This window comes from Hippocampus guttulatus, chromosome 3 (assembly GCF_054856545.1).
Source record: "Hippocampus guttulatus isolate MCC_2025c chromosome 3, RoL_Hgut_1.0, whole genome shotgun sequence".
NCBI lineage: Eukaryota > Metazoa > Chordata > Actinopteri > Syngnathiformes > Syngnathidae > Hippocampus > Hippocampus guttulatus.
Genome location: NC_141263.1, coordinates 26,819,340 through 26,843,334, shown reverse-complemented (window position 1 = coordinate 26,843,334; position 23,995 = coordinate 26,819,340). Strand labels below are relative to the sequence as shown.

The 23,995-nt window shown below is 45.2% G+C and overlaps 2 protein-coding genes across 2 annotated transcripts; one reads left to right on the top strand and one right to left on the bottom strand.

Moving 5' to 3' along the window:
* Nucleotides 1-441: 441 nt before the first annotated feature.
* Nucleotides 442-10,587, top strand: tmem255b (transmembrane protein 255B). The gene is made up of 9 exons (XM_086106487.1): nucleotides 442-505; nucleotides 1,491-1,633; nucleotides 1,733-1,795; nucleotides 6,079-6,168; nucleotides 7,209-7,289; nucleotides 7,840-7,925; nucleotides 8,093-8,252; nucleotides 8,400-8,551; nucleotides 9,240-10,587. Exons 1-9 carry the CDS (start codon nucleotides 442-444, stop codon nucleotides 9,472-9,474), a joined length of 1,074 nt encoding a protein of 357 aa, XP_085962613.1. The 3' UTR covers nucleotides 9,475-10,587.
* gas6 (growth arrest-specific 6) lies at nucleotides 9,958-22,903 on the bottom strand. The gene is made up of 16 exons (XM_086107787.1): nucleotides 22,601-22,903; nucleotides 22,382-22,500; nucleotides 21,147-21,307; nucleotides 19,245-19,269; nucleotides 19,054-19,116; nucleotides 16,709-16,831; nucleotides 15,792-15,911; nucleotides 15,572-15,697; nucleotides 14,240-14,361; nucleotides 13,961-14,079; nucleotides 13,196-13,385; nucleotides 12,942-13,106; nucleotides 12,681-12,849; nucleotides 12,426-12,565; nucleotides 12,161-12,359; nucleotides 9,958-11,577 (listed from the first exon to the last, which is right to left on the bottom strand). Exons 2-16 carry the CDS (start codon nucleotides 22,458-22,460, stop codon nucleotides 11,426-11,428), a joined length of 1,953 nt encoding a protein of 650 aa, XP_085963913.1. The 5' UTR covers nucleotides 22,461-22,500; nucleotides 22,601-22,903; the 3' UTR covers nucleotides 9,958-11,425.
* Between the last annotated feature and the right edge of the window lie 1,092 nt (nucleotides 22,904-23,995).

Below are 23,995 nucleotides of genomic sequence, written 5' to 3'. Positions count from 1 at the left end.
TTTAAAATGTTATAAGAACCCATCCCTACTCATGAGTACAGTGTTTCTATTTTTGGATAGATTGACCATCGGAGGGCGCTGTAAACTCAAACACCCTCTTCAACTCAACAGCATGATGAGCAGACACATAACACCAACCTGCGGAATCAAGCTCATGTAAGATGTATGAGGAAAGAAGTGAACGACTGTGGATGCTCATTCTCTCTCTCTCTCTCTCTCTCTCTCTCTCTCTCTCTTTCTCTGCTTCAGGCAAAGTTGAGACGTGTGAGCTCAGGTTCAGCTGTGGTGAACACTTCTTCTGGGGGCAAAAATGTTTGAATGTATATCCTGTGTCAATTGTGAGCAGACACCTTGGAGGATGCAATAGTTGTGGTACCTAAAAACTTCAAGCAAGCTTGTTGAGATCCTTCCTTTTTCTTCATTCATCTTTTCCGAATCAAAATGCAACAGCCAGAAGCTCGCCAGACCACTCAGCCACCGGACACCGAGATCCTGGACCCAGAAGGTATTGTGTCCTATTTTCTCATTGAACTGAACCTCAACGCAAGCAAGTACCCCTCAAATCAAAATATTTCTACTGAAACTGTTTTCCTGTTTATGTATTGCTTGTACTGCTTTGTTGCTCTTTGTTATTTTTTCCCAAAAAAAGCAACTTAAAAAAAGAATAGAAGAACGAAGACTAATTTAGTTGAATGTCTTAGTGGTTAGCACATCCGTCTCACAGATCTGAGGTTGAGCGTCCAAATCCAGACCCTGGCACTCATAGGTGGAGATCGCAAATTTTCTGCAGGGCTTTCCTCCGGCTTCCTCCCCCATTCCCATACCTGTCAACTCATACGGTTTAGCCATAGTTCATACGGATTTTGTGGTGAATCTTACGTATATGGCCGTATCGCACAAATCATACGGATCCTGAAAATTTCCGTCTGTCCGCCCCCACCCCCCCCAACAGGTAGTTCCGTTTGCTTTTGCCCAGAATGGTGATAGTCTACTCGAATGCTTTCATTTCGAAAGTAAATATGAATGGATGCTGTAACTTCGAGCCGATGGGTCAGCATTTGGAGTTGGTGAAAAAAGTAACGCAGGAATACAACTCTGAACACAGTAATGCCACTAAGTAGAATGATGATTAGACATTAACCAGACATTGTATTATGGAGATCTACAATAAATATCATTGAAAATTTCGTGGGTTTTTTTCTGCCGTTATTTTGACATATAAAATGCTTTGGTATGTTATAAGGATTTTTTGCACTTTATAAGGATTTTTTTGGTAGTTTATACAGGTTGGCGCTCCGAAAAGTTGACAGGTATGCATTCCACAAACGGAAAAGATTGTTTAGGGTCAGCAAAGACTGGAAATTGCCCGTAGATGTGAATGGTTGTACATTATTTTCTAGGGCCCCGTGTCATGGCCCCTCTGAATCAGCGTCATTTTTCTCCTGATTGCGGTGAAAAACGTTCCCTTTGAGAGTATCTCTCGTCCACAGTTGCGTACGTGCGGAGGAAGAAAACTGCTCTGTGGGTAACTGTGGCTCTACTCACTTTATCTCTGGTGGTGTTGGCCGTGGGTTTGATCTCCGCCACTCGCACGGACAACGTTCCGGTGGCCGGATATTACCCGGGGATCACCGTGAGTGGCAAGCACCTCCCCCTACTCATAACTCTACTTTGACGGTTTAGCCTGAGTTTTTGTAGAATAATGTCCATTTTGCTTGCTGTCCTCAACCAGTTGAGTTTTGGGGCATTTCTGGGCATCGTTGGCATCCACCTGGTAGAAAACCGCAGGCCTATGGTAAGTCTTCTGAACCTTGTTAAAAATGTGGTTGAAAAAAAAACCCCAGTTGGGACCGGGGTTATAATGTATTTGTATTTTTCAGTGCAGTTAAATTTTATTTCCTTTTTAAGAGCAAATGTTGTTAGTTTGTATATATATATATATATAATTAGTTTTAGTTTATTTTTTATTAGTTTTAGTGTTAGTTTTATTTATTTTATTTTTTTATACAGGGAGGATTTGTCAAGTGCGGGACGGAAAAAAAAAAGGTCGCTAAGTGGTGTGTAATAAACTAAAGCAAACTACAATTCCCAAACGACTGTTTAACCTTCCATCCACAATCCAGATGTGCAGCAATACCAAAATAGATTATTTTAAAATGAACTTGTGTGAAAGAAAAGGACATTTTCGCTTCAATTATAGTTAGTTTTCATTTGTTTTATGAACAGCATCTGTAGTTTCTTGACGTTTTTATTTTATTTTGTTGAAGAAAATATTTTTTCCAATTTTAGCTTTAACAAGCCTCCCTTTTCCATAAGTATATAACCTTGCTTGCGATGGACAGTCACATGACACAATTTAGGTTTTCATGGAGCACTGTTTAATCCAGTTTGCTGAAAATGACAAAACGTGACGGATCGATAGATCAATAGAAAAAAGATACATCTGCCATATATCAAAGATTGTGCTCATGTCATGTGTGTGTGTTTTACAGGAAATTGTTGACATGAGGAAAAATGCGATTATCCTCTGCCCAAGTAATGCGTCCTTGCTCTCTGGGCGCTGGTCGCCCTTCATGACTGCATTTGTGGTCAGCCAAAGAGATTCTGATTGGATCCGTATTTCGGTGGCAAAAACTGAAAATGAATTAGCATTGGTTGTTTGCTGAAGGGGCCTCGCTTGTTTGAGACAGCCACACAGCCAAAGTGCTTGTTTGTGGAATTGGAGCCACATCAATGTGATCGTATTACCCATTCCCGAACTGAAAAGCTTACTTTTTTTAGCATGTCGTCTCAAAGATTTGTGGTCGTTGTATTTTTTTTTTCATAATTCATGTCAATGAAATGACAATTAGACAAATATGAGATTGGCAGAGGGCTGCCAGGAGCTGAGGGAGTTTTATTTTTGGTGTCATTGAAGTGCCATTCTCAATATCACATTCACATTGCGCGATACAAGGTCTGACAAAAACACCAGAGACCCCAAAACTAGTACAGTAACTGTTATAAAATCACCTTTGACCTTAATTCTCTGGTAATTTACCAAAACACGAATTGGGTTGAAGAATTTCTTTTTCAGTCTGTTCACTTATTGCAATATGTGCTTTTCAGTCGGCGACTTGTCTACAAATAAATACAGATGACCGAGAGCTTTTCTGTGGCGTTAGTTTGATCAAAAATCTTAGGAAGCAAATCAAATACAACAGCCTGCCTCCCATCCACCCTTCATTCATGCTCATACTGTACTGCATATTCTGTCTTCTGTCATCCAGTCTGCTCTCATCTCTCAGCCTATCCACCACTATTGCAAAGAGCAAGGGGCTTAGACCTGATCCCTGATGCCCTCCCACCTTCACATTAAACTACTCTGTCACGCTTCCAGCACACCTCACAACTATTCCGCTGCAATCAGACCACGACTGGTACGCAGCTCTTTGAAGATGACATTTAAAGGAAGATAGTGGATGTAAACATAGATCATTATGTAGATCATAAAAATTAAACGTTTAATTTATATGTATTATAAATATACTGAGTATATTGAAAGTATTACATGTGACTCAAAGGTGGCTGTGACGCTGTGAGCAAGTTCGAAGCATGGCGGGGCAGCACCATTAAGAGCTTACAAATCTTAAAATCGGTGCACAACGTATCCAGAAGCCGATGGAGAAATGCTCATTCCTTTCTTGAAGAAGTTGATCACGGCTCGGCATTAGTTCAGTTCCTAATTGGTGATTGATCGAAAATATTTTCACAGAGATGCTGGAATAGTTTTATATAGGCTGTCTGGAAAAAAGTGGAGATTTTTATTTCGTAGCCATTCCCTCTGCTCTCTTCATGCCTGCTGACGGCGACCAAGTGCGTCTGTCGTGAATTTTTCATGTGGACTTGACGGTGTCGTGTGGCAGCTCGGATCCGCTTGTCGGTGTCGAGTGTTTCATTCGAAAGCTGAGCAATGGTGGAAAAAAGATGAATTGCAAGCGCTTTTCATTATTATACCTATGACGTTTCCAAAAAAAAAAAAAAAATCCACTTATTGCTGAACCCACCCCTTAATTCATAAATACAAAGAAATATATTCCAAGATATTATTAGTAACTTATTATTTTTTATTATTACATAAACCTAATGTGCTGGAGAAAATTCTGTACTTTGTGTGCACATATGAGTAATTCGTGCGCACCAAGTATTTTTTTTTCTCCGCCAAATGTCGCGGTGCTCCGTAGCTTTTGGACACAGTGGCTTTTATACTTGATGACGAAACGCTTCACCAGACGAGTGTTCTGTTCTCATCTCTAAAAGGCTCTCGTTGACACCCCCACTATATTTCACAGACAAAAGCCTTCCCGGTCACCTTGCAGCACGAGGAACATTATCGTATTTTAACCAACAGGCAACGGGACGTTCACTTCTTATTACGCGCACGGTGGTGCTCTGTCACTGGACCACTGAGCACTGCAAAAACACCTTGTGGTGACTTTTGTCACACGGCGTCGAAAGCATTCTTTTCCCCATGCAAGGCAGCTTACATTTCTTTCCTTCTTTTTAAATGCTGCCTTGCATCGCTCATCTACGCACATGAGGGCACATTAGAGGCTCTGTTCGGAGTGTGTGCGTAAATGTGTTTTATGTCCTGACAGCTGGTGCTAAGCTAATGTGAAGCCGTGCATTTTGTCTGGCTCTATTGTCTGTGCCGCTAGCCTCATCTCCCGCTTGGAGCCCATAAAAGTCGAGGCATTTAAACAGCTAATGAAGCGGAGAGTCTGGGCTGGGGGCAGATAAAAAAATCCCATCCGGAAAATTGTTGTTCCTTTTTTTTCCCACCGCTGTGCTTTCATTCATTCAACAGTCATCCACTTGTGTCGTCGTTTCTCATGTAAGATAGAGATGGATGGTACCCTTCAAAACTTGGGGACAGGGCGGGGGCTTGCCTAACGAAGGTCATTCCAGAGGAAAGGACCGGCAACGGAAAAGACTCGTCCCCCTCTCAGGCTCCGCTTCATCCTCGGCACCTCTGATTAGAATAAAGTGTAATTGCACCTCCACTACAGTTGGTGGCAGTGGTGTGCTCATTGTCAGAGAGCGCACAAGAAGTATCAGCTCCGCGGGCGCAAAATATTGTATTGTTCCTGACGGCGGGAAGAAAAAAAAAAAAAGAATTGAGAAGCGCTGCCTTAACCTCATGTTTTGTCGCATCTGTCCAAAAGACACTTCCCCAGAAGCTTTGTGGCCGGTCTGTAACGCATTCTGGCAAATTTTAGTCCCTTTTTTGTCAAGTCATAGCAGTGATCATAGTGGCTTGTTTGAAGCAAGAATTTGGCCGAGGTGGGAAGGGGTCAGCAATCAAGACGGTTAAGTAAACGGATATGAAACGGTGCAAAACATCATCCATTAGCAAAACTTGAAAAAGACATTTACCAGCCACTTAAGCCTTACAGACATGCTCTAATATTCACATTGGTGAAAAGGTACAATTAAGATTTGTTATTAGACCGCAATCTAACACCGTCAGTCATAAATTATAGTATGCCCCCCCCCTACAGCTATGAAATATGATACTGTATGTTGGAAACATTGGTGTACACACAAACAAACCACAGCAGCAACTTAATGTGGAGCATACAGTTAAAAAAAATAATAATAATATTGAAAGCAATAACAGAGCTGATTTCATATAGACGCAAAATGATTCCATAGAGTATTTTAAATTCATTTGTCAAATGTATTGGAGGCACTTAGCTGGTGGCATAATTGAACACGGTAAACGATGCGGAGACATTACTGTAAATGTTATTATAAAGTTTATGATGGGACATCTGTCACAGGGTAGCCGGGGCTTCGGAACAAGCCGGTGTATCTGTGCGAGTGTGTGTGTGTGTGTGTGTGTGTGTGTGTGTGTGTGCGTGTTATTTTTACTCGATCAGAGAAATGCAGAGAACTATACTGTCATATCTGTGTGTGCATATTACACTTTCTTGGCCAAACATGAACAGTCATTTTGCTTTGTTGCCACGTCGCTTTTCATAAAGTTATACGACGCATGACCATCTTTTTTTTTTCCCCACGTCTCTTCTCTCCAAGCTGATGGCGGCCATTATCTTTGTCAGCATCGGCGTCATTGCGTCCTTCTTCTGTGCCATCGTGGATGGGATCATCGCGTCAGAATTTATTGTGAGTAGAAAGAAAGCAGGGAAAATGTCGACATGCTAACGTCCACTGCCATCCCACTTTCCTGGAAATGAGCAAAGGCTCCGCTTGGCCCATTAACCCAGTGAAATATCAAATACTTTATATTTGAATGAGTGTGGACGACTAGGGGGCTCTTGGCACGGCTTGGCCGATATTGATCAGGAATGCAATCAAAGGCGCCTCGCAGCCTCACGGGACAGCGGAATTTATATTCATTGCTCCGGCAAGGCTCACGCAATGAAATCATCGAATGAGCTCGTTCGTTCTATCATCCCGGTGCAGGCGGTGGGCCGCTAAACTGCAGCGTGAGCCGTAAAACTGCTACAGCCGCGCCAATGTGGAAGAATTGGAAACCTTGAAACGGTTGCACTGGCAAAAGCTTTTGGGATTGTTTGGTGAGCACAACGAAGGCTCGGTGGGATGCAAAGCAACATTGGATGCTGGGGGCGAGGGGCCGATTTTCATGACCCTTGCCCATTCCTTCGGAAAAAGAATTTATTGAAAATTCTGGGGTGGTCAGGATAATTGGAAACCCTAAATTGAAACTCTAACCCTAGTTTAAAATCCTACTTCAAAATCCTTACCCTATTTTGAAACTTTAACCCAAATTTGAAACCCTACTTTGAACAATAGCCTTAGTTTAAAACCCGACTTTAAGACCATAACCCCAGTTTAAAACCCTACTTTGAAAGCCTAACCGTATTTGGAAATCCTAAATTAAAACCCTAACCCTAGTTTGAGACCCTCCTTTAAAACCATAACCCAAGATTTTAACCCACATTTCAAACTCCAACTACAATATGCAATCCGATTATCAAACCCGAACCCAATTTTAAAACCCTACTTTGAAAAGCCGGATTCCCCTCTCACATGAATGCGCAATTGTGTTTCTGTGCCGCGGACGCCTCCCTCAGGTTGATGCCCGGGGTCACCGCCCCGTTGTCTCCACCCTCTCTGCACGCCCCAGCTTTAGCGACATTTGTCTTTTTATTTGGATTTATTTTTTAAACCCTCCTATACAGGACATAAGACCTTTGCAAGAGGACATGTGTGATTTTTACACCAGTGGATCTGGCTACGTCTTTGACAGCTACTACACTGAGGTGAATCTACACACGCACTTTGATACCGTCTGCCGTTGCTGGTTTGAGAGATTAGGAAAGAACGTTTGAGCAGTTGGCGTTGACGTCACTCAAACTGTTGCGTTATTTTCTTTGAGCGGTTCTCTCAATTGGCAAAGTTTATAATTGCATGATTATTGATGACAGATACAAGTGGACATGAATGTGACACCAAAAAGCGACATTTTATCACACATTCCAGTTTACAGGCGGTATGGCCAAATGCAAGTGTGAATTGTACTCCAAGCTCTTTCCAAAGTTTTAAATTTAGTGACATCTAGTGGTTGAACGCCTTTACTGCTCAAAATGCAATCAATGACGAATAACAGCAAAAATGTGTAGAGCGCCCCCTATTGTCATACAAAAAAAAGGTTAAAAGGGCGATTCTTTAGTTTGGACGTTGCACTCATCCTGAAAGCTGAAAAAGTACAGCTTAAGTAGCTCGCCAAATGTATGACAGAGTATGTCCAAATTGAGCATTAAACCCGTGAGATCCTTAACGGTAACCTTTTGAACGCTTGAAAACTCGCAGATGACGTGCGGTTCATCGGGCAAATCCTGCAAGTTGAAGCTGAGAAGCAACACCTGCTACTGCTGCTACCTTTATAACTGCGAGAGGTAACGTTTTGCACACGTTATCGCTCACCTCCTTTCCAGCAGTTACGCTGCGTGGCCATGCACAGTCGACAGTTGCTAATCGGCCGTCAGACTTGACGGCGAAATGGAAAACGGACAATTCTGCCGGGACTTTTGGACTGTTTTGATGACTATTTTGTGTGTTACAGCACAGAGTACCACCCCCAGTACTTTGAGTTCACCGGGGTCAGCGGCTGCTGGGATGTGATCCACCTCCATCGTCTGCTGTGGGCCTCGGTGGTCCTCAACGTGACCGGCCTCTTCCTGGGAATCATCGCTGCCGCCATCCTTGGAGCCTACAAGGACATGGTGAGAAGAAGCAAGGGACCTTGATTCAAGCGGAATTGAAATGTAGCTCAGTACGTTCATGTATGTGAGTAATGGTGACTAATCGGTGCTCTAAATCCGCTTCTCGGCCCGCACGCCGTTGTTCCACTCACGCCTTAAACCCCGCAGCAGAAGCCGACTCCAGCAATGGCACCAAGCCCGGCGCCACCGCCCCACATCCTGTACAACCCCACTCAGCATATGCTCACCTACGCTGGCTTCTGTCCTCCGGGGCAGAATCTTCCTGCCTACCCCAATTATCCGGGGACAGTGCAGGTGGGGTCACACAGTGCAAACCGGAGCACAATGGAGCAGTATGACATTGCAACCACACAGTTTTTGTTTTTCATTTAATAAAGTCTTCCGGACCACCATAGAAGACAAATGACAGAGAGCTGTGACGTTCATCTGGTCTTCTTAACTAGTTGAATTAGGTCGAAGGTTACTTTTTTTTGTGTGTGTGAAGAGAAAAAGAGAAAAACACTCACCAGGCCGACAGTTTCGGCTATCACTTCAGCCTTCATCAGAGCTGTCGCTGCTTCCGTGTGACGTGACTTAAAATGAAACGTGATCATTTCTTGGGGATAGTTTGAAGGGTCATCTGCATGGACTTATTACTTTTGATTTTTAAGGGTGTGAAATTGTTCATTATTTGTCAGCACCCTCAAGGGAAATGCCATTTGTCCTTCTGCAATATAAAACATACAGCACATCGACCATAAACACACACAGGCACTAACAGGATTCTATGGAAACGCACTCAGGTTAAAGCAGGGCAATTCTTCATCACTTCAAACTGCAGCAACAAAAATAACGATACGATTATGTTAACATCTCTCTGGGTGATAACAGTTTCAACTTACCTCCTTGAAAAATCTAAATCTCAAGGTCTACCTTGTAAAGTGGCTCGCAAGTACATAACGGGTCGTAACGTCACCTTCCTTTTCTTTTCTTTCCTCAGACTACCAGCAGTAGTTTTCAGGGACCCGCCACCCCACAAATGATCCCCGAGGGAGGTCCCGTCGGCACGACGTGTCCTTCCGAAGAAACCCAGAGTCAGCCGCCCTCACAAGGTGCCAGCCAAATGTTACAGCAGGGGCCCACCCAGGAAGCGGGAGGCGGCTTCATGCTTACACCCAACGCGCCGGTCCTCTATGGATCCGCTCACGGCCCCTTCGAGAAACCTCCGCCTTACGCCTATTGAACCCCGCCCCCAGCCAAAAGGAAAACAAAGCATTCGTGTCTCCAGTTTGTTTGCCCGAACTTAGAAGACGCTTGATTAGGAGGCCGTGTAGATGGAGAGGTCAGATGTCTGTTTCGTAGTAAGCGTAGTTCATGTTCATTGACGACTAGGCCTCCAGCATTAGTTTATCGACTGGCCAACATCAATTTCTTGGGTTATATCTAACCGGTTTCTTTGCAGGTGTTCCCTCGTGCGCTTTGAAAACAATAACAAATGCACTACAATTAAGGGCTTATGCGGATAAAACCACACCGTGGCTGCTACGTTGCGGGTTGACGATTAAGTCGGCTTTATAATACAGGCAAAGATGTGCGTTAGGGGCAGAAAAGTGCTAATTGTAGCACTAGCACTCGCCGATGGCTTGGACATAAAATACGTGTGAACAATGTCCAGATCCCGTGGCTCATTAGCATAATCACAAAAAGTCTCGCGTGACTCTTGACGCTCATTGAAACTGTTTATTTTGCTTCTTAAATACAGTTTTCATCCTGGTAGATTCAAACTTTATCGTAGCATTGTGCAATTTGCCGATAAAAAAAATGAAGAAAAGAAAAAAAATCATTGGACATTACAACATACGCAACGTGATAAAGAAAAGAAAAAAAAAAGCACATTCTGATATCCGGGCATTCATTCATGAGAAAACTCCCAAAATGGTACAGCAGAGTGAAGCCAAAATAATACTGGAGCCTTTTGGACGAACGCAATGCTTCTCAGTCTCACGTTCTGGGGTTTTTTTTCTTCTTTTTCTGCATTTTGGTTCATTCAGCATCTACGAAATGAAGAATAAAACAATGATTCTGTAAAATTCTATTTTAAGATTGTGACTATTGCTCTTAATCCCACTGTTGGGGAGAATCACAGCTGTACTTTGTTTTGTCTGAAGAATATTACATTGAGACTATATGGTAAGTGTCGCTTAACTTGGATGCAAAGATGACCTCGGGGAGCCTATTGTACGTACGTTGAGTTTCTGCCCTTCTATAAAGCATTGTACAGTCACATTATTTACAAACTCAGTATAATACAGCGCGCTAGGTTTGCTCTCAGTAGCTCGTGTGGTACATTGGATGCGGCGGTCTCCCATTTCTGAACGTCAGCCTCCTCTTGCTCCCTCCCAATGACCAATCTGCCGTCGTCCGACTGGTTTAGGGTGGTTTTTTTTTTTGGTTTTTTTTGCATTCACGTGGTTCTGAAATAGCAAGATATTTGATCTTTGCGCACGAGCGGAGATGCAAAGTGCACATTTCACAAAGAGGGGTGGCGGTCATTCGGTGAGCGATGATGTTTGCAGCTGTGGCAGAATTCGCCTGTTTTTAGAGCACTCAAGTAGGCACAAGGTAAGATTCCCCCCCCTCCTCCAAGGTTGCACGTAGACATGGAGAAGGTGGAGATGAGCTCATGAATATGGCTTCATGGTGCAAACCGCATCTACCGACAACTATGTGCAAAGGTTTTCTAGAATACGCAAAGAAATCAAGGTGGGCAGCGTCCTGCTTCGGGCGGCTCGCCGTGAGTAATTGAGCCTTGAGATCTTTTTTAGGTTTTAGACATTTTGACCTGGGCTTAACTTAATATTCTTGAGGGCTTATAAGGTGATGTGACGGACGAAGCATTCCATCCTAAGACTTGTGACTGATGAAGTGGACATTGTTGGCTTATTATTTTTCTTCTAATATGCAAAGAGTCCTTGCGAGAGCTTCCTGGCAGCAAGCACCACCGTCACAGTCAAGACCAAAGGACAGCGTGACATTGTTCTGAGGGCCCAGTAGGACCGCAACACTTGCTTTAGATTTCACGGCATTTAAATCTAAGAAGTCTCTTCTCTCTACTCGAGGCGCGTGATCTTATAAATATTCTGGAAACGATCTCCCCTGCTTCTGGATTTGCTTTGGCAGAGTACTGTGCGCAATCACTGGTTCGAATCCAGCAGGGGGCAGGAGTGGGAGCGGATGTCGTTATGTTTCTGCGTGGCCTGGTCCAGATCCAGAGTTTGTCCGTTCACCGCGACCTTCATGCAGCCGCTGAATGGCGCAGACACCAGCGTGGAGACCAGCGGGACACCTGAGGCACAAGTGACACGACGAAAGGCGCAAATGGACGTTCAATGTCAAAGAAAATTCATTTCAAATCTGTCATCCACAAGGGTTGTGAATTTTCAATAATTATTTGTGCAATGTCAGTGTTTTCATTTGGCATTCAAGTGCGATATTTTGAAATACAGTATTCATTCATAACCCCGCTTCATCAACACTGTTCGTTCATGGCTCCACAATTGCCTTTTGAGAAATTTCTCCTTGGATGAAAAGATGAAAGATTTGGAATTAAGGTCTCGAGGTTTACATTTAATATATACAAAAGAATCTATTGTATACATCAGATATGAACCCCGAGGTAAAATAAATGTGGTCAAATAGGATAGGTCAAAGTTCTACAAAGAGCGGTCTGCCACCTAGCGGTGACAGGTGGCATTACAACTTTAAACAGATCAGGTGGTGTAGGGGAAACTGTTGTATGAAGTTGCCAACCCTGACCTGGACAGTACATGTTGTAAGGGGCCCTCTACGCACCCTGTTTAAGCGGTATTGCAACTTCCTCTTCTACGCGAACGAACGTCTTCCTCGTGTGTATTGTGCTCAGTGCTCACCACCGGGGAGGCCTCCAATGTAGGTGCTGGACGGCGAAAGGAGGTTGACCTCCGCGTCTTCGCTGCGTCCAGGCTCCCCGTCGACAAGGAGCTGGGTGCGGTTGCCTGAGATCTTCACCTGGATTTCGTGACTCTCGCCATCGCAGAGGGGCGCCGGAGAGCTGGCCAGGATGACGCCGCCCGCCGTCACCAGAACAAACTGAAAACGCGGTTTATTCCCATTAATGGCGAGCCGAACTTTATACGATATTTTAGCGGCACTTACGTCTCTCCACTCATCGGTGCCAGGGTGATAGTCAGCCAGAGCGACGGAGAGGGGGACAGTGTCTTCGCGAACGAGAGCAAAGAGCACCCCGATGGCGGTCGTCGGATAAAGGGTCAACTGGACACTCAGGTTCTGGGACTCTGAGCACAAACGAGGACGGCTCGATGAACAAAAAGATGTCAACGCTGAACCGAGCATGCGGTCATCACCGCACACACACACACACACACACACACACACACACACACACCGCACCATAACTGATGTTGAAGAGAGCAAAGCCCGTGCCGGGGTAATATGCTCCGGGATTCTCGGTGCTGAAACACTGAATGTTCTCATTAGTCATGATGCTTTCGTGCATGGACCGGTCTTCCCCCGTCATCCAGCGCCACTCCTTCATGCACCCGTCCAGACGAGGGTTGACCTAAGAAGCAGCAGCAGAGGTTGATGACGACCGGCAGGCAGAGACCTCACGGAAAAATGGGGGGGCCGGAGGGAGGGGGGTGAAACCAAGACCTTGCTGACGAGGCTGCTCTCCCTAAAGGGAACTCCTCCTACAGTGAGGTTAAGCTCGTGCATGTCCTTCTTGAGTGTGAACAGATCACCGTTAACCGCAATCTTCATGACGGCCTCCCGGTCAATCTTTATCACGAGACTCCGGCCCTGCTCCTCGACGGAAATCTGGTTCGAAAAGAGCAAACGTGGCGGGACGTGGCGGTCAGAACCGACGCGGCGGACGACCGAGTCCGCTTCGGATAAAAAATAGCAACCTTCCTCCACTGGCCGTCATTGATGACGGGTCCGCTGCTGGTGACCCTGCTGACCGGGCCGTACTTGAGCTGCAACTCAAGTTTGCCGTGGTGAATGGCAAGCACGATCCAGGAGCTGTTCAGATGACCGCCGGCAAAGAAGATCACTCCCTCTGAGTCGTATGTGCGGAAATCAAACTCTGCGGAAAAACTGTGGCAGAAAAGGATGTTAAGAATGACTTTCCGAAATGACTTCGTTTGGCTTAATTCACAACATTTTAAAAAACATTTTCATGAACGAAATGCTTTTCAACCAAACCAACATTAACGGAAACTACTGTTTATCTTTCTTTGTTTACGACTGTTTATCTTACTCATTATTTCCTATAATGACAGTGGAAATGTCATTCGTTTCCATCTTTGTCAATGAATGTCATACATGCGCTTTGTGTTGATAGGAATAAGACAGCCACACATTATTACGCGCGGCAATGACGTGATGTCATCTTTAGTAGACGTCTCCATTAAATGAGGAGTTAAAGGAGCTTTGCCTCATATCCCCAAAATATTTCTACCTTCTCTCGTAATACGATATGACAAGATGAGCCCTCAACACAGGAACCGTATTTACTTCCGTAAGCAACTTCTGTCAAGAAAGCGCCACGTGACGCCCTGCGGTGTGAACGTGGCCGATCATATGTAGGCCGAGTACAGAGAACATGGTCAGAGATTTTTTTTCAAATGAGAAGGGGATAAAGGAAAAGGCCCATTCACACACTTGCTCACCCGGTGTTAATCCTTCGACGGAAGCGAAGCCTCATCACCGGCAAGCCGTTGAACATGCGGCCCAGATAGAGAGAGCGAGAGTTCCTCTTTAGAGCTGGCGTCATACAAGGAGTTATAGCCTGCAGACAAAAAAAACGACCTTGTCACTCTTGCCGGTTTTGGACAAGCTAGAGCACGCATCATTGTTTGATGTGTTTCACCGAACCGGGAAATTGTTGACGTGTCAAAGAGCTGAATGAGCTCAAACCAAAAGGCTCTTTTTTTTTTTGGGCATTTCACCTGACAGCTCCTGAGGTCCCGTTCCAGCTTCCTGCCCTGACGCCCGTCGCACAAACAGCGGAAACTCCCCCGAGTGTTGAGACACTCTTCCGCGCACACGCTTGCCTCACACTCATCCACATCTGGGAGGTGAGAACCAAAGGAGAGACCAGAGCTGCAAAATGATGACTGCTGCGCCAACGGTTACAAAAGAAAAAGCTCAGGACTCAATCAAAACATGAACTCTGGAAGGATGTTTAAAAAAAAAAAAAAAACACAAAACAAAGAAAAAAAAGATGGGAACTGGCTTCGCGTCAGCATCGTGAGGAATGCAAACAACACTCGTATCAAGTGGAATTTGACGTGAAGCCAGCCGCTATCGGCCCGCCGCACACGAATGACCATATACGGCCATGCCTTGTCTGGCTATAATAAAACGTAAACATTCGCAGAGGAGAGACACTGTGGTTATGTAAAGTCAGTTTTTTTTCACACAGACAAGGGGGAAAAAAAAATACACAATACATAAATAATAATGAATAATGACTCACAGTCACGACCGGTATTTCTTTTCCTTTTTTGTCCCCAAGATAAATTCTCAATTGAAGCTACTGGTATGGGAGTTGTCAAGCAGGGGGCACAATTGGATATTTGAAAGTCAATGTTTTATTTTAGCTTCTGTTTTTGCCACCTACCTACCTAAAATCTAAGTCCCGTAATATGTCTAACGAAAAGCCCTGTGAATAACAGACACTCTTGTATAACATGCCCGACTCCAAAATCACCCATAAAATGCATTTTATTTCTCTACTACACTCTAATACGCTCCCCCAATTTGCTGTACTATCACAGTGAATAATTATAATAATTCAAAACGTGTGTGTGTGTGTGCGCCTCTATATGTGTATATATATATATGTGTGTATATATATATATATATATACACAGTATATCAAGGTTTTTAACCTGGTTTGAAAAGCATTTACATTTCATTGGTATGTTTTGAATTTTTAATTATAATTATTATTATTTTAATTATAATTAAAAAAAAGAAAATCGAGTACCTTTATATAAATTTATATATATATATATATATATACTGTATATATATTTTTTTTAATTCCCCCCCCCCCCCCACAGGTTTTGAGAGTACTTTTATTGTCCTAACAGGACTTTGCTGAAACAGACAGGACACAGTCGACAAACAACCCGTTACCTACTGCAAATTCATTTGCTTGCCATTTGCAAGCATGCCTTTGCCGACCCCGCAGGGCAGCAGCGTCAACGCCTGCTGACACCGAAGCCTCTTCTCCAGCAGGACTCGCTACGCTTGCGCGAGTGCGTTCAGCTTACCCACGCAGCTCTTGGTCTCGTTGTCAAAGACGTAGCCGGGATCGCACAGACATTCGTAGCCTCCCTCGTTATTCTCACAGTGAGCTGACCCGCATGCGTTCGCGACATCTTGACACTCGTCCACGTCTGAAAGGCGGACAGCGAGGCAACATGAACCCGAGAAACAATCGAGAGTGGCAATCGTGTGTGATGAATCGCACGGGCGTGTCTTGTTGCTCACCGAAGCACATGTGATGTCCTCGCAACGTGTAACCTGGGCGACAGGAGCAGCGGTAGCTCCCCATTGTGTTATTGCACTCGTGGTCGCATCCTCCGTTGCTCTTGCCGCACTCGTCAACATCTGCCGGAGGGGAATGGAGTATCGTGGATTACTTTGGGGGTTTCCAACACACAATGAGCTCTTTGTCAATGACCGTCTTTGCCGGGCAAGTGTGAAATACAGTTTTCGTGTTTGCGCTTTCACAATCCTCCCCAGTGGAAAAGCCGCGAGGAAACCGAGTCCTCCTCGATTTCCACTCCGGGTAAGGTGGTAAGATGAGTCACGGTGGAAAAGTGTGAATGGAGTGGCTGTGAAGCATCTTCCGCCGCGCCTCGCAGTGCGCACTCTTTCCAGTTTGCGCTTGGACATTTCATCTTGTCGACAAGTTGGAAGCCTCGAAGGTCAGCTCATTCGGGGAAGGCGGCATCCTTTTCCTCATATCGATTACACGCCAGAATGCGTGCTGCTGACCTCGACAGATTGCACGAATGAACGTATCAAAGTCCCGCATCACGATGGATTCAAAAGTATCTTTGACAAATTGAATCGCGGGCACGTCTGTCAAGATTATGTTGCGATCTACACGCACGATTAGACAGACTCACTGTTTTGTTGTTCTTGAAATGAAAACGGTCTCCATATAGGGACCTTTTTCCTTCTAAATTGGTGCCATGTGCACGATTCAAAATCATTTCGAAGATCCAAAGCAGGAAGAGCATGAAAAGACGAGATCTACGACGTGAACGCGTCCGAGTACGGTTAAGCCAAGCGACAGCTGTCAAAAGGTCACATCCATGGCATTGCGTGACGGTGCCAAGCTACGCCCCCCCCCACCCCACCCCCTGCGCACATAAAAGTTCAACATGCGATGACAGTACCTTGAGCACAAAAGGCCCCCGTCCAACCTGAAAAACAGTGACAGAGGAAGGAGCCCTTTTTGTCCTCGCAGCGCACGGTTCCTCTGGAGTTGCAGGGGGAAGGGGAGCATTGGTCCGGAATGTCTGGTTGTGGAGAAAACAAAAAGGAGACACGACAAATTTGATATCGACACTGAACAGAAGGTTGGGTGCATTAGAACAGCGGTCCCTGATCCCCGGGCCGCGGACCGGTACCGGTCCGTGGGTCATTTGGTATCGGGCCGTGCAGGAAAAAAAAAAAAAAAAAAATCAAGAACTTACATTACTTCCGTTTTATTTATTTCACATTCTGAAAGATGTTTTACTTTGAAAAACGAGCGGATTCTCTGTTACATCCGTCTACAGCAGAGGTGGGCAAACTACGGCCCGCGGGCCAAATCCAGCCCGTTGGTCTTTTTAATCCGGCCCGCCGAACGTTGGTACACAATTACGGTTCGATGTCAATGACTGCATTCATTTCATTTGGACTTGTAATGACAGGCACTTCAACGACGATACGGAAGCCCGCAGTAGCGCCAAGTCAAGCAAATCCCGTTCGATACGACGGAATAATGTACTCTTAAAGTCTGAAAAACGTGCCAAAAAATGCAAAATACTGCTTTTTAAATAAAAGACATCCAATTAATATTATGTCGAATTTAGTTCACCCTTTTGATCCGGCCCTCCATAATATTTTCTGGTTCTCATGTGGCCCTATGCAAAAAATAATTGCCCACCCCTGGTCTACAGTATGTCAACGCTTGACGCAAGTCAAGGCGCGCTTCTCGGTCACGTGATAGGTTACCGCTAAAATGAAACCCGAAGACGGCAAAATAATAAAAAAAAAACAAGCATCTTTGAAAAGTTTTTTGGGGAGGGGAAAAGGCCCAGCCAGGAGACAGAAGAGGAGCCTTCGACTTCCAAGAAAAAGAAGGCTACATTTAATAGGCGAGTATCAGGATCACCTACTTAAAAATCAAGATTTATCTCAACGGGAGATTCCCACACACCGAGCCCACTCTGCATAATATGCGGCGACGGTGAGTCGTATTTTTCATGCACTTTGTATTTGCGGTGTATCTTATTTTGAAGGCACGATTCGTGTTTATGATTATGTTTAGAAAATACCACACTTTTCATGCAGGTCATATCGTATTATTTTGTTGTATTTATCCGGCCTATGTCGTCTGACGTGGCGTACTGTTAGCTAAGCTCTCTTCTGAGAGATGTCCCGATTCGGTTTTTCTTCCAAAGTGTGCCCTCTGCCTCATAAGATTATCTTATTATTCCACTGCAGGTTCTGTTCTTTTAGTCCGAGGTTGATTTTTCTTTTGGTTGCAGGGGAGTCTGCGCAAGTCTACGCACGCCAGCTCATATCAGATAAGCGAGTGTACAGAGAGTGTGCAGCGGGGCCTGGAGGAAGACAGATGCTGCTTACAAGTGTTTGAATCTGACACGGTTTCTAAACAGCGGAATTCCAGTTCCTTCAGCGGTTCTGACGTCGCATTTGAAGAATTGCACTCGCCTGTTTTGGCAGCAGTGGCGACGCAACAATAACGCGCATACGACTACCAGATGTGCGCAGCTACCGAACTTGAATCGCAGAGTGTTGCCTGTGCTTTTTGTGCACACACAAATCAAACGCCTCAAATCTGTTTCTGGCTTCTGATGTGCGGCCAAATGACATCATTTTGTTGTTAACAGAGGAATGCCAAGATGTGGTCTGATCCCAAATTAGAAGAAAAAGGTGGGAGAGGCACATAAAAAAAATTAATAAATAAAATAAAAAAGGGAGAGCTGCCGTCCTTGAAGCCGCGCTCTGCTACGCAGGGCACAACAGCCGAGTCACAGCCACCAACACCGCCCCCCCCCCCCACCTCACCCCCTCCGTCACTCGAAGCCAGATGAGGTCTGCTGCACACTGATGCAGCAGAAATTTTGTACCCAACTCACGTAAGAGTTTAGCCGCGTCATCTCTGACGAGCGTGTGACGAAGGATAGGCGGGGGGGGGGGTCGTACGTCACTCAGCAATGCGCCGCATCACTGCAGTTGCATCGTCACGGCGCCGAGACGTTCCTCACCCCCAGCGCCGATGATGGCAGTCTACTTTCAAGTTAATTGCACCGTGACATTTCCTACTGCGGTACCCACGGCTGCGATGCAGACCGACCGCCGCGCGCGTCCCCCCCGAAAGAAGAAAGTGCCCCACCCAGGATGCGCAATATATTATTCGCGGTACGGAAGCCAAATCGCGAGAGACAAAACAGGTCGAGTGAAAATTTACGGCGCCCGTGTTGAGACGCAAACAAGGCAACATAGAACCTACTGTGGACGCATGTGATCAGATCGTGCTTCTTCTTTGCTGATCCTCCAAACTTGTCCAAACAATCTGAGCGGGAGAAGAAAAGCAAAAAAAAAAAAAAAAAAAAAAAGAAAGGAAGAAAGAAAGAGGTTGAGAAAAAAGTTTGTTTCGTCAAGCTCGGCATTGTTGGCCAGCGGTGGCAAAATACGACTTACTTAAATACTTGGGATAGAAGTAGTCCTAAAGGAGATGGAGACATGGAAACGGTTCATTTTAGACATTGAATAATTGATGTCTTTGAATAGAGCTCTTGACTATTTGCTTTTACACCCGTGCTAAAGGTGAAAAAGCTACGACTTTGTCAAACTGCACGGCAATCCATCAAGATCTCCACCCACTGAACGTTTCATTTGCCACCTGCCTGAGCTAATGACATTCAATTCAACAGCTACAAAAAAAAATCTACCTCGACAGAGAGAATGCCGCAGTGTGGCAGTGAGTTTGCAAGTCGAGGAAAATAGGATCACTTCCAGGTCACAGCTTGCAAAGGGTGCCGGCCATCGCCAGAGGCATCCTGACAATTCTCTAAATTCCTGATCAGGAGCAGCAGCGGCATCTTTGCCTCCTGGTTGCTGCTGTAACCCCCCCCCCCCCCTCCCCCTCCTCCTCCTCCTCCTCATCCCCAAAAAATCTGGCAGAATTCACAGATGCATGCTGAAGATGCAGCCAAGTGTGGCTTTGCAAAGTGTCACAAATCCGACTTGTGATACCAAACCTCATTAAAAGCTCAAGTTGAGCCCCTTGACCTTTATGATAGTTCGATCCAGATTCTCAATCAGATGCGAGCTATTCATTATTGGGCTCTCTCCCTCTCATGCTTGATTAAAAAAAGAATGTGCGCGTGTGCATGTGCTGCAGAGATCAACTCGGCCGAACCTTTTTGCGGAGTCAGAAGCTGCAGCAGAGTAAATCGCAGCGACAAGGAATGAATATTGAACCTTGTTTTGACGATGCAAAAAAAAAAGAAAAAAAAAAAAACGACACCCACAAATAAGCCCGTCACAGCAGCAAACGGATGCCGATCGGACCTTTTCGTTCATCGCACGTTCACATGGCTGGGATGGCTGACCCGCACGCTCATGAAAGCAACCTGGGCCCTGAGCTGCTGTCGACGGCTCTGAGCGCGAGCGGGGTGATGCATTGTGTCGCTAAAAATGTATGCAGATGACTGAAGACAACGAAAACACGCTAAGCAAATGTGATTTGCGCTGAGATAAGAAAATAAGTCAGGAGCTGCCTGATTAGATAGTGGGGGAGGGGGGGGGAAGCAAAACAGGAAGCACACGTGAGACATGCTGGGCCCTTCCGTGAAGAATGGGGGAAAATTCAGCGGAAGAGTGAAATGCATTCCCCAACGGAGATAAGAGAAAAGGACGCACACGCGTGACGTGACTGTGTGGATACTTTTGAAAAGGAAGGATGAAGACTGCAGCATTTTCCAAAATGCTGCATGGCACAAACTAAGACTTAGTCATGCTGACTCAGTGACCACCACAGAAACCAAAAAGAAATTATTATTATTATTATTTTTTTTTTTTGGTTGTAAAACATGTCCATCAACCCCCCATTCGAATATTATCATGCTTGTCAGCACTGACGGAAGCATCAACATCAACAGCTCAGACTATGAATCATCAGTCACGATAAAACACGCACAACTCATGCCGGAGGTCTTAAACAGAGCAGAATGCAGATTTGGGTCACGTTTACACGCTGTCAATGGCACGCTCGCTGGTCAAAACATTGGGAAATGCTGCGAAATCCAATGCAAAAGAAAAAAAAAAAAAAAAAGAACTTAAGAGTTTTTGTTTCTTCAACTCCAAGAGGTACGACACCACACTTAATTTCACAGTGTGCACTTCGACAGTCGTGTCAACTACTACGAACAGCAATCAATTCGTCTCTAATTAAAATTGGACACCAAATCGGCATAGGAGATCAAGCGCTGACATCGCAGGTCTACTTGATGTTCTGGCAGCATTGTTTTCACGGCCCAGACAAAAGAATCGCCGACCCGCTTTTGAATAGTGATCAAAACTTTCAGGGAGTTTACTCACAGTCTCAGGGTCATTTTCAAAGACTTCTCTGGCCTCCTCCTTGGAACACTTTTCTTCCACACACTCCCTCTCCAAGTGTCCTTGCTTGGTCTCCTCAAACACTTGATTGGCTCTCCGGTGTCTACTAAGGAACTGGTTGGCCTTTTGGTGTGACAGGGAGACTGGACAGAACAAAACAAGACATCAGAGGTGACGAAAGTACTCGCACGCCGTGCTGAAGTAAAAATATAGATACTTGTGTCGCAAAAGACGAATTAATGTATAAGTCCTCGTTGCACTATTTTATGTACTTTAAGTACTAATGTTGTCAACAGATGAGTAAAAATGTTAAGTTAGTTAATGATAACGGAAAATATTCACATTCCTTTTAGTGGGGGGGGGGGTCTGACTCAGCAGAGGTTTTGAACGGTGTGAAGCTACAAACCTCAAACAAACAATAAGACCATGGATGGGAAATATCTTGCGTTCTCTGAATGTAGCATGTTAATGCTCCCTTGTTCATGTTCCTTCGTGGATCTCAACTGTATTTCTAGAGCACTTTCAGACAGCCATCGCTGCATACAAAGTGTTGTCCTTATTTCCCACCCCTAAGATGTCAATCAAGATTTCCAAGAAAAGAATTACAAGCCTATTTTCCCAAGGTAAAAATAAACACAGTCCCCAAAGGTATTGGAACATCAAGGTCAAAAGATGAATATGAGACAAAAGTGGAGGATTCCAGCTTTTATTTCATAGTATTTATATCAAGAAGTGTCAAACGCCTTTCGTTTGAAGCGACCCACTTTTCAAGCAAGCAAAGGTATTAGGACGGAAATGATTTGACTTACATTCATCTATTCATCTGGAAATAAATGTTTTCAGTACACAACAAAAACAAAGGGGTTGACCTTGCCGTTGCAAGACTTTTGGTGGGGGACTGTATCGGTTTTCGAATGGAAGGCACAAGTCAAAAGTTGTCGGGAAAATAAAGACTAAGGTAGAGCACGGATACCTGAAAAATCTCGCGTGTAACGAAATAATGCGTACGCCGTTGCTTCGCAACACACGTATTTAGGAACAATAGACGGGTCAGGTAGCGTGGAGGTGCCCCCAATGTGGTCCACCGCGTCGGGGAGTTGGTAGGGGGGCAACTTGAAGGACGCTGGCGTTTTTGTTCTCATCGCAACACAAAAGTGAAGAGGCACTTAGCACTGCGGCGCGCCAGTTAGCCACCTAGCATGCAAGTGTTTACTTACTACTACTGGGGGAGCAGCGAGCGGCCAGCAGGATTAGCAGCGCGGCCGATGCGAGCCAGTTGGTCCGGCTCACACGCATCGTGTAGCCGCCGTCTCCGCACCGAGCACCGTACTTTCGTCTTAAAAAAAAAGAAAAAATAAATCAGTCCTTTCTCTGTCGCCTGTGAGCGCGACCCTGAAAATCCGAAGGTAACGTCAGGTCTGCAGGTTTTCGGGTACTTGTGAAAGACCGCAGAGGCGTGTTGGAGGCTAAACGTCTGTGTGCGCCCCCCGCATGTCTTCACTGCTCAACCGCCGTCGTCCTCCTCGGGCTGCGGTTAGCTCGTCTCCATTGCGGTCCGCACTTTTTGTCCTTTGGCTCCTCTCATCTCCACCTCCTCCTCCTCCTCCTGCTTACACTTGCGTGTGTGTGCGTGCGTTTCGACGAGTGTGAGGAGTGCGAGCGAGACTGCATCACTTTGTTCGATGCAGACACGCACTTTTTTCATCTGAACCTCCCCTTCAAAGCCTCAAACCCGATGCAAGATTTGACGCATTGAGGAGAGGATTGGACATTTGCGTCGCATGAGTTGACTACCTGCGTGGGATTTGTAGTGTAACACTCTATTGAACATTCTGCGTTTGTCGTGACACCGTTTAATTCGTTCATTGGTTGATTTCCACAACACTTCGTGTCTTCCTTTCCACCCACTTAATGGTGCTTTCCTTCCATTTGGACTTTTTTTTTGGATTCGGATGAACGTTTTCACCAGTTAACGATGAAGGAGTTCTTCTAAAATTCAGTCAAGTTTGGAAAGGCCATCAAATTCTAGTGGTCTCAAACCCACTAAGATCAAGAAATTCAAGCTCTGATATTGCACAGCGGTGAACTTAGAGCACATGTTTCAAAGCCAAGGCCCAGGGGCCAGATCTGGCCCGCAACGTCATTTTATGTGGCCCGCGAAAGCAAATCAAGCATGTCAGGTTCCATGATGCTTGCTAAAGTCTGAACCAAAATTTCAAATGGTCATATGTAATCCACAATAACAGTCATTATGCTTGACTTCTGATTTTAAGTGAGGCAGTCAATGTTACCACGCGTGAGCTGTAAAGGCGAGAGCAGATTCAAACCCCGAGCCTCTCATCAGTGAGGGAGACATGTGCTGCTAACCAATGTGTTCAAATGACTAAATATAAGGGATGCAATGAAATTTTGGTTACCAAATCATTTTAGCCGGAAATGGACCCCCACAATTGTCATTTTATGTTAACTGTTCTTTTGATGGCGGCACGGGCATCCGCAGCGGCTCCTCTCTCTCCTGCGGTTGAGAGGAATGGCGTTTCATCTGTGCTGTATGTTGCGCATGCAGCACATTTGACAATAAAGTTGACTTGAACTTGAACTTGAAAATGCATTTTCCAGACAAAAGACTTTTCTTGGCACCAAAACAATGCAGCAGAAACAGGATGTGGTGATGATGTAAGCAAAAACATTTTAGGTAACCATGGTGGGTGAGCGAATCAGTGCGAACCCCTGGTATAGCAAGCAGGGGTTCGGTCATCGTGGAGCACTGCCTTGGAGGGGGCGGGGGGTGCATCATGCTCCTGCGGCCGCCCACAGTGCACCTTGGTCGG